The sequence below is a fragment of the Artemia franciscana genome, chromosome 4, assembly GCF_032884065.1.
Source record: "Artemia franciscana chromosome 4, ASM3288406v1, whole genome shotgun sequence".
In the NCBI taxonomy this organism is placed as follows: Eukaryota; Metazoa; Arthropoda; class Branchiopoda; order Anostraca; family Artemiidae; genus Artemia; species Artemia franciscana.
This window is the reverse complement of record NC_088866.1, coordinates 15,189,778-15,200,981: the sequence shown is the minus strand read 5'-3', so window position 1 is coordinate 15,200,981 and position 11,204 is coordinate 15,189,778. Positions and strand designations below refer to the sequence as shown.

Genomic DNA, 11,204 nt, shown 5'->3' with positions numbered 1-11,204 from the left:
TATCATTCATATAAGCCAATATCTTTTCTTTCTGCACTATTAACTAAACTAATATGAAGTCCCCAATGACTTTACTTTCTTCACAAACAAACACAGTAATTTCATTTTTTTAAGTTATAGGTTAAGCCTTGAGGGAGCTTAACCACTATTCCGAAACTACCCTTCCTTAACTACTCTGTAGTTGGTAATACACCACCGTGACTGTTCTTGTGTGCTGCTGGTATTAACCCTGAGGTTTGAAAAAGGGGAGAGTTTCGTGGACTATTAAACGTGGTAGAAAAAGTGAAGCTGCTCTACTTCTATGTCTTCTGGGAAAGGTCTCGGAAAAGGTTCTTTCGATTTCCTTGATAGATCTTCTTATCTTGAGTTTGCACAATATATTATCTCGACAGCTTGCTTTTAAACAATACGACAGCTGGTTCCCAGGATTTCCTTTGGATCTTAGCATGAACTGATTCCCCTTACTTGAATTCTTGAAGATCTTTCGAGTGAAGATTCTGGTACTTTTTCTAGCTCAATTGACATTCCTTATGTTTTTAAGTGATTTTGTTTTAAGGAACAATCTGACGAGATAGATTTCCGCGGGCACAAAATATGGTTAAGCGCAAGTTCCTACTCTTAGAAGACGAACAGGGTTTTTATTCCCTCTACTAGAATATTTTTTTATCCAAGAAGAGCGTTCCTCATTTCGCTTTTGCAAAATCAAGTCTTTGTTATCCTCTTTTTGTTTTGTTTTTTTGCAATGTCAGCAGCCTTGTCAGCCAAACCATTTTACCTTGGGTTATATGGATTCAACATTCTATGTCCTACCTACCACCAATTAGTAATATCTTTGAATATGGAAGAGGTAAAATGTGTACGAATATCTGAAGTTATAACAGCAGAGATGCCATATCTAGCAAAATGGTCTTTTAGCAGAGGTATTACCTGCTTGAAGGGTCTGTTTTTTTCTGAGATAATCAATTTCAAAGAATCGACTATAATAGTCAACCGTAATCAAAAAGTGGCTTTCTTCCACGCATAACAGGTCTACTTTGACATGTTCCCGTGGGTGGCTTGGTATATCAAGGGGTTTGAGATATTCATTTGGGTTGTTCCTTTTGAATGTTCGGCAGTCTGGGCAACTTTACACATATTCTTCAATACATTTGGTCATGTATGTCCAAAAGACGATTGTTTTAGCTGTTTGTTTAACCTTTTATATACCAAAGTGAGAAGCATGAATACTTTTCAGGATGCTGAGACGAAGCCTCTTAGGGATTACCAATTGGTCTCCTTTGAGAATACTTCCATCGACAGCTGTAAGATCATACCTGGAATTAAAATACTATATTATGACTCCCGGTGTCTGAGCTTCAATTGATCACCAGCCAGACTCGATTGTGTCCGCAAGACATACTAAAGAAAGGTCTAATAGTGTTTCCTTTTCAATTCAAATAGCCCTACGAGACTAATGAGAATAGGGCTCATTACATATCAAACTTATGCTTCGATTTTCTTTTGTAGATTTTCACTTTTGGTTTTGAAGGTGAATGATTAAAGTGGCGTATGGGGATACTGATTGACTTTTTGATGATTTCAAAAACACTGTCATAAATTTCTTTCAATCAAACTTCCACAGCTTTGAAAATGTTCTTTGACAAGACAGCAAGTCCGGGATGGGTATATCTTTCCAGGTTGAAAAGTAATTGTGAAATCATATGGCTGAAACTGGAGCAACACTCTTTATTGACAAGGAGATTACTTCTGCATTAGTGGATTAATAAGTTTTTAAGCGATTTTGTTCAGTAACTACAATGAATCTTTGACCCTTCATCAGATATTGGTGGGAACAACAAATCCCAAAGAAGATGGTGTAGTTCCTTTTCAATTTGAGAGTAGCTCTGTTCTGATGCGTTTAAAGATTGAGAAGCCAACGAGATTATCGTATCTTTTTGAACAAAAACTATTTCCAGCCCCGACTTGGATGCATCATTTTGCTGCTCTTTGTTTGCATTTGAATGATTAAAGTGGCGTAGGGGGATACTGATTGACTTTTTGATGATTTCAAAAACACTGTCATAAATTTCTTTCAATCAAACTTCCACAGCTTTGAAAATATTCTCAGCGACTCTTTATTGGATGATTGATTTGGGATATATTTTGACAGGTAGCTCAGCATCACAGATAAAGTTTGAAGTTCTTTACGGTTGCATAAAGAGGGCATTTTTTTCATAGGTTCAACTTTACCTGTGTCGAGATGGATGCCTTCCTTAGAAATCATATGTCCAAAGTAAGATATGGACTCTGACTTAAGTATGCACTTTGCTTTGCTTATATTATACTCTCTGGCTCTATTTAGTGCTGTTCTTAAGCTTGCTTCGTGTTCACTTTTGATTTTCCTGGAATAATAATGACCTCAATAATGACAGATAATCACGGTACATTCTCAGATACATCCTCCATCCGTCTCTGAAACTCATCCTGAAAAAATATAGGGCTGGAGAATATTCACTTGAATTTGAATCTTCTAAATGGTGTTGGAAAAGTAGCCAGATCAGATCTTTATCCTCTATTCTTTATGAGAAACAAGTAACCATGTGTTGCATTAAGTTTAGTAAAGAATTTTATACCTTCGTGTATTGAATAACCTCATCAAAGGTTGGCTTAGGTTGTGTGACCTTTTTAAAGTTTTTTAAGGTCATATGAATCTATACAAATCCAAAGTGATTTGTCAAGCTTTTCAGCAACTACCCCTGAATTGAACGAGTATGTAGGGCTAGTAATCTTTTTGATAACATCTAAGCTTTCCATATACTCAAGCTCTTACCTGACCCTTGGTAAGAATACTTGGGGGATACCTTCCGTTGGTTGAAATGTTGACAGTCCCCCTTCTTTGAGATAAATCTTACATTTATTCTTTGATTTTTCAACACCATTGAAGAGAATGTGGTAAATACATTGTCTGATGATTCATTGTTGTAAGGATGCATTTTATCAGTGGCAACTTGTGACTTGCAAGAAGTCCTAATATTTATGTGGGGGCTACTTCTACTATAAAGATACTTAAAAGTTCATTGTTTTCATTGTTGTGAGAGCAAAGGAACTGGAATGTACCAAGAACTGGCATTTTCTGATCATGAGAACTAGGATGGGCTTTGACAGGCTGAGTGAAAGCTGGACTGGTCCTGATTTCATCAAGTAGAAACTTTGTTAGGATATTGGCTTAAGTCTCAGTATTTAACTTGAATCTGACATTGAGTTTTTGATTAGGCTCAAGAACAGAGTAAGGCTGATCATCTATGTTTAGCACAAAAACCTTATGAATATAAAGTCCATCATCAATACAGCTTCAACCATTGTAGTATGCTTGGCTTGACTCTATTGAATTGATAGTTTTCTTCACACTTCCTTTACTTCGGTAAAATGTTTTAATATATTGCATTTACTGCAGGCTTTACCTTTTGCAGGATATTTATGCATAAGAGAATACTCCCCGCCCCCACAAATAGCAGTCTCGCCCCTTATACTCTTGCAGATGTTGTAGACTGTCTGCTATACTCTACTAGGTTGATTTATTGCTTAAACTGATCTTCGTTGCCTGATGTTGATACTACTAACATTGATATAAGTTTTGCCTAGATTTTGGTGTGGGCTCTAGCGGTAGTGATTGCTTCAATAAAAATTATTATTGGCCCCATCTGCAATATTTTTTTCACGAATCCTTTGAAAATCTATTCATCAAATAAATCTGTCTCATACAGTTTCAATATTATTCTGATCATGTTTCTGGAAATTGTAACAAAAGATAACGGGATTTGAGGATGGGCTAAAAGACTCCTCAAACTTGTTTATATCTATTGCAGTGTAATTCTATTCGGCCTCAGCAAGAGACGGATTGATAAAAACGTCGCGTCCCTTTTCGCCAAGCCGTATTCTTGGAAATACAAATCTAACAGTTTCTGTTTTTCCACTCAAGGGGCCTTGAAACACTAGTGCTGCATTGCTTTGGAGTCTATTTTAAGCTTCTTTGAGGTTTTCTGATACCCAATTAAGCCCAGGGTAAGAGACAGTTTATTCTATTATTCTGGCACCATGTAAAGATATTTTTTGCCGTGACGTTTCAATAGTGTAATTGAAAACCGATTTACAGCAATCAGCAATACAATGCTGACTATAATAAAACTAAATCAAATATCATAAGCAAAGCAAAAGCAAGTTTCAAATCATACCACATGCAAATACAGGGATACATTACAGTGGAAGTCTCATTGCATAAAGTCAAAGCTTCGGAACGAATTGTTTTACTAATTCTGAACACCATGATAAAACGTGTCTTAAGTAATGGACTATTCTTTCCTATCAATACATAATGGTAAGTACACAAGCTAGATGCTGTGTTGAGTTTAGGCAAAAAAAATGTCTGGCTTATTTTCGACTTGTTTTTCAAAGAATCTTTTGGTTTATGATATGGCAATATTGCTTGGCGAAATTTCTAAAATGTTGAAAAGTGGCAAAATTCTGAGATTCCTATTCAGGTACAGCCTGAGAAATAATAGCTGCTATAGTAACAAAGCGCTGCCAAATCAATTGCCAGCAAGTAAATCTTATGTTAAACCCCAAAGAGGTGACTTCTTTCAAGAAGCCCCAAGGCTAGAAAATTATTTTGTTGGAGATGCAAGCTTGAAGTCATATTTAACTCGGCTTCTACCTGAAGAGGTAAGATAAATATTATTTTTTAACTGTCTTTAGTCAGGATGGAATACCACTGGATGAGAGGGCTCTTCTGAAGGAAACAATAGACTAGTAGGCTTATTCTACCATTAATTTCATTTTTGCTATTTTTACAATATAATGGGGTGAAGTTCTTTTTTACCCATGATGGTTGTGATTATTTCAATGAACCCAACTCCCTCCCACTGTCTTTGGAATAATTCAGAATAATTTAATTTTTGGCTGTTATTCATCTTGTGATAGCCTAGGTTATTCTGTTTGATAAAATAGGTTTGCTGCATTCTTGACATGTGAAAGCAACTCAGTCTAGGTGATTTCAGTGAAATGTTGACTAAAACGTTACATATCATTTTAGTGGTACACCATTTCTAAAGAAAATACTTGAATATAAGTAGCCTAGTACCTTTGTTTTCTTATTTTATATGTCTTGCAAATCCTTTCTGAAATTTGCATAATGATAGCAAGAAGTCAGTTAACTAGAATTTTACCCAAACAGTTTCTTATCTGACATTAATTCTTAATATTTTATATTTTTACATATATAACATAAATCATAAATAGGACCCAGACCTTGCATTAAACCTTGCTCACCCACCAGGTTATAAGGCCAAAATCCATAACTCCTCCCCTTTCTATAGTTTTTTACAGGCTACCCTTAATAAAACATTTCTCCATTAATTGAATTGTGTAGTATGTCATTGGCTTCTTTGTTCAAATGAGTCTCTGTACTCTAAACATGATGCTTTCCAGTTTTTATATAGGCTAGCCTATATATTTTGACAAAAAAATGTTTCCACTTGATTTTGGCTTTACAACTCTATTTAATTGGATCTAGTTTTGAAAATACTTCCATTTTAAATAGAAGTAATGGGAAAATACTTCCCATTGTTTCAATTGAATTTTAAGACATTTTGGTGGTCCTCTCCCCTAAATTTGAGAAATAGATTGAAAATTTATATAAATATTATAAATCAGGATTGAACAAAGGTATGAGGGTCAAAATGCTTTTCTTGTGCCTCACTTGAGAATTAGATCTATTTTTCAAGGCAAATTTTTTTTATAACACAAAGATTGTAAAAGATCCTCAAAGGTAAATATTATTCAGAGAGGGTGGGATTAGAGGTAGGTGTTTCATAACATCTTTCTGGTGACCATCAAGACTCTGGATTTATTCCTAGTATTTATTCCTTGTTCACATAACTTAATTGTTTTCCTATGTCAATAAAAGCCTCTAATATACAATTCTACTGGTTTATATATTTGTTTTGATAAGGATGCTTTTTTTAAGATAACCAAGCCAAAGTAATCTAATAAAAATCAACAAAACATCTAAGACTAGATAAATTCTTTATAATTTGTTGTTCCTTAGAATATTACCTCTAAAATGTGCTGGTATAAGAAATTACTGCTGTGTACTTTTTTTGAAGTCCTTCTTAAGGTTCATAGACCTTTTCTGGCAATGTTATTGATCACCAACTGTATTCTAGCTACCAGGAAAGGTTTTGTTCATCAGCATTGATGATCAAACAACCCTCAGTTGATATTGCTGACTGTCAAACCTTTGATGAAATTAAGCAAAAAATTCCAAGGCAGAATTTTGTGAAGGATATTTAACTTTGTTGTTACAGTATTTAAAAGAGTGAAAACAGTTATTTTGCCATAAAGATTATTATATTATTATTATTTTGATATTCTACCTTAAATTAAACAAGAAAAGGTATTTTCTTTTAAATTATGTATTGCAATGGGCACTGTACAAACTCTGTTGTGAAAAACTAAGATTTTCAGAATTTCACAAAATAGTGAAAAGCTGTTCTAGAAGTAAAAGTTACAAGACTAAACATGAGTATAATAGAAAGTAGTAAAACAATACTCAATTGATTCCAAAAATATTTATGTTTATTTCCAATAACATTAAAAATTTGTGGTCTTGCTAGAAGTATTGTTGATGTGCAATTGTTGATAAAGAAATATGTCCTTGTGATTGTTGATTAATAATAATGTAATAGCCAGAAATAAGTCTTATATATATAAATTTAAGCTTGGTCCCAATTGTGTGGTGTCATATGTTGTAGTCATTAAGTTAGAGAGAGAAAGATAGGTTTATTAAAATAAATAACAAAACAAGCAAATGGCCCAAAGCAAAGCTTGTTTGGGCCTACAACCCCAATACACATACTAATAAAAACAATAGAAAAAAGAAGAAGAAAATAAAAAAGAAAAGAAAAGAAGAAGAAAAAAATTCAATTACCCTGCATTTCAATCAAAATGGAATTACACTTCAAGAGAGACAAAACAAAAAGAAACTAAAACCACTTGACCAGTATTGCCAAAAACAAAACCAACATCTTGGCTCCACTTGAGGTCCACTCAACTATCAAAACCATAAATATTAAGGCAAAATAGCTTTAATTCCTGCTGAAATTCAAGAAAATTATCCATGTTTCTCAAAGTTGTAGGTAAACAATTCCATGCATGGGGTCCTAGATACCAAATAGAAAATTGAGATCTATGGGTAATAGCAAGTGGATGATGAATTATATTGGACTCTCTTGTAGAATGTGTATGAATATCACTTCCTAATTCAAACATACTTTTAAAACATATTGGTAAACAATTTTGAAAATATTTATGAATAAACAGGCCTTGATAAAAAGTAATAAGTCCTGCTAAAGGCAAGATTTTGCTTTCTATATACCTCTTTTGTACCAAGTCTTTAAAACCTACACCACATAACACTCGAAGCGCTTTATGCTGCAAAACTCAAATATGATAGAGATGAGAAGGAAATGTACTATCCTAAACATTACAACAATATAGCAGATAAGGATGAATTAAGGAATAATACAGTGTTCTTAAAATATCTCTTGGGAAAATATACTGCAACTTTCTTAAAATGCCAACATTCCTAGCAAGTTTAAGACTAATATAATCTATATGTTCTCTAAAGCTGAGACATTCATCAATTAAAACTCCGAGATATTTTGTACAATTTATTCTTAAAATACTCATATCAGCAATATTAAGTCTGTCTGTCCAAGGGTAATAATTTGAGCTCCTACCATACAATAAAAAGCAAGATTTACTATAATTCAAATTTAACTTATTAAGCTTCATCCAATTTTGTACAAACTCCAGACAAGAACTTATACAACTCAACAGCTGAATTCCTGTTTGTGCAGCCACAGTTATATGAGTGTCATACACAAAGCTGGGAACAATTACTTTTTCCCCATCACATCCAATGTCAAGATCATACAAAATCATATTAAAAGCTCTACATAAATCATTTATAAAATTAGAAATAACAGGGGACCAAGAACAGATCCTTCAGGCACTCCAAATTTAACACTACTGACTGAAGAAACGTTATCTCCTAGTTGTACATATTGAGTTCTTTCTTTTAGAAACGAGGACAGTAATTAAAGAAATGGTCCTCTAAAACCGTAATTTTCTAATTTGGTAATGAGTATAAAATGGTCAATGCAGTCAAAAGCTTTCACAATATCAAGAAAAACAGAAGCGACTTTCATACCATTATCCAACACATCACTCACAAAAGTTGTCAAAAATAAAACAGCATGCTCAGTAGATCAACCCCTCCAAAAACCAAATTGATTTGGATTAAAAAATGACTTACTCTCCAAAAATTCAACCATTCTTTTAACTATCAAATTCTCAAACAACCTGGATACTACTGGTAATAAAGAAATGGGCCCATAATTTCCTTGTACATTTTTATCTCCACCTTTATAGACAGGAATAACTTTTGCAATTTTAAAACAACTTGGAAACACTCCAGTCCTTAAACATTCATTAGATAAATACACTAAATGACCAGAAATAACAGGGTAAATATACTTTAAAGTTTTAACTGTTACAAAATCAGAGCCAATTAGTCTGTGCAATTGTACTGCTTGGTTCATTAGAATTATGGTAAATTTTCTTTATTGTCATAATCAATGGTTTTGTATAAACAAGTGTTAATAATTGATTTTCATTTTTATTTTGTAAAAATGCTATCCATCTCTTGAAGTAATTGACAATAAAATAAGGGAAAGAGTCAACATCAGAAGTTTTACTGCAGCACTCCATGTAATATTTTAAGTTTAACTCTAACAATCACAATGGCAGAAATTCCTTTCCACTTCAGACTGGACTTGCTTTGCAAGTTCAGCCAATTCTGGTCTTGTTGCCAATAATGCAATAAAGCTTTTCCACTAGTCACAAATAATGAAAGCAAACAATTGAAAGCAAAGATGGCTTTGCTTCCCAGCTTGCAAAAAAGGTATTTGGTTAGTCTATCTTTTTTGTCTCACAGCTTGGATCAGGTTGAAATTTTAGTGAAAGGAATAGCTTTGTTGGAAGGAAGAAGCTAGGAGATTGGTCTGTGTTTTTTTTGCTTTTAAAATAGTGCTTGAAACCTTGACATTGCTGTGTAAGTAAATAGTTTAGTTCAGCTTTTGCTTGCATTCTAAAAGAAATATGGAAGTATTATACAAGGATAATCTGTCATTTATTCTGTTTGACGGTGTTGCCAAATTTTATTTAGTACCATTTGAAGTGGTCAAACTGTATCTCTCTCCCTAGGTATTTGGAATAGTTGGTCCTGATCTTTTGAAGTTTGGAAGCAGAGTTGGATCTGATATTTACAATTTTGGTAGAGAGTGTGAATTAAATCCACCAACGTTTTCTAAGTTTGATGCATGGGGTAATAAAAAGGATGAAATAGGTAATTAGATGTTTAATATTGAGTCATGTTCCAGATAAAGTAAAATTCCAAGGAAAGTGGGATCATTAATCAATTATACCATTACAAAGATCAGAGTCCTTCTGATCTTTGAACAAATCACTCCTGCTTAATTTTTTTCTCTTTAATAAAAACTCTCAAAAAGTTTTTTGTAGTTAAAATTACCTTAGATTACCTTACCTTAAATCACAGCTTGGAGCAATATAAGGATTTTCCATCAAATACTCAAAATGCATTTAGTATTCCACTCTTTCCAAAAGAAAAGAAATTGTTTTACGCTAAGGGTCCAAGCCATGATCACTATGAAATGGTGTTCCTTGTTGGTTGCTGTGCACATAGACCTCTTCTCTGTGTTCCCCGTTTGTTTGTTTTTAAATTAAGTTACATGGTTCTAGCTGCAGCTGCAACATAATAAAAAGCAAACCACAGCCTGTTGTAACCATAACTTCAAAAAAAAAAATTAAAAACGGCTTGAGGAAGAATCAGCACCTGAGACTGATCCAGGAATGTTTACTGTTATTTTGGGTAATCTTAGTTGTAAAATTTTATCGTAAAAATAAATTTATGGAAATTTTGAAAAGAGCCTGAAAATCCTCAATAATGTTATCTGAGCAAAAATGAAAAATTGAACCATAGTCAAAAACTCCATGTAGGAGAATTGCAGGCCCTCATCTTGAAAGTAAGGAATATCACTGTTTTGCATGGGAAGCAGTCATGTGCTCTCAAAACTTAGTTTAAAGGATAGCTATTGAAACTAAGCTGGGATAACTCGAAATGGATATTATTGATTGGACTTGTAGTCAATTTCTTTTGGTATCTAGGTCTTTTTCAAATTAGAAAAAGGTAGGGATTAGAAGGGTGGAAATTCAGTGTTGATAAAGGTGGTATATAGGTGTATTCTCTAGAAAGAAAAGAAGCCTAGATGAAAGGATAAGAAAAAGAAAAGAAACAAAAGATAAAGGAAATAAGAGAGAGAAAAGTAAAACAAATGATTGAAAAAATGGACAGAAAATAAGTGGAAAAATACAAGAAGAAAAAAAAATAAAGGGAAAGTATTGAGAGAAACAAAATGAAAGATAAAGAAGGAGAAATGAAAGAAGGCAAAATGGAAAAAGAAACTAAATAAAGAAAATAGAGAAGAGATAAAAAATTAAAGAAAAGAAATGTAAGTAGAGGAAAAAACCCCTTGGGCTGTTTGTGTGACGAAATTATGTTGGCTACTCTAGTTTCTTTGCCTAAATTAGGCAAAGATATTCTATGATCTTTATTGCGTCTATTTTGGAACAAAAAAAAAAAACAAACAAAAAACAATTTACTTTAAAACAGCATTTTTTTGATGAAGGTAAAAATCAAAGTTGAAACCTAAAAACGAAGACAGATAACTACTTTGCAGTTTGTGTAACATGTATCTGCAAGATTGGTTCAACTAAACTAACTTGTGATTTTTCTCTGTATTTTTAGAATTCTAGCCTGTAATGAAAACTGAGTTTGTTTGAGTTTTTTTTATCTACAGAAGATTTAAGGACTTTTCTCCTCTTAAGTGACAAGAAGAACCAAGAAAATGGGTCTAAGGTCAGTGCAATTTGCAGGAAAAAATGTACCTAAGATATTTTGCTTTTATAATTAACAGGCACAAATTTAATTTACTCTTCACCACAAATAGAGGTCCTGTTTTTCGTATCGGTTTGGTGTTTTCAGTAAAGGGCTTGTTTTATAGATTTTTGCTAACACATGGGATTAT

General features: G+C 33.2%; 1 protein-coding gene across 1 annotated transcript in view; it reads left to right on the top strand.

The window, feature by feature from the left end:
• Positions 1-4,440: 4,440 nt before the first annotated feature.
• LOC136026039 (acyl-CoA dehydrogenase family member 11-like) overlaps positions 4,441-11,204 on the top strand; it is a 68,111-nt gene continuing 61,347 nt past the window's right edge. Inside the window, exons 1-2 of the mRNA XM_065702199.1 lie at positions 4,441-4,698; positions 9,304-9,445. Of these exons, the coding sequence (XP_065558271.1) occupies positions 4,450-4,698; positions 9,304-9,445 (391 nt within the window). The 5' untranslated portion in view covers positions 4,441-4,449. The remainder of the gene's footprint in view (positions 4,699-9,303; positions 9,446-11,204) is intronic.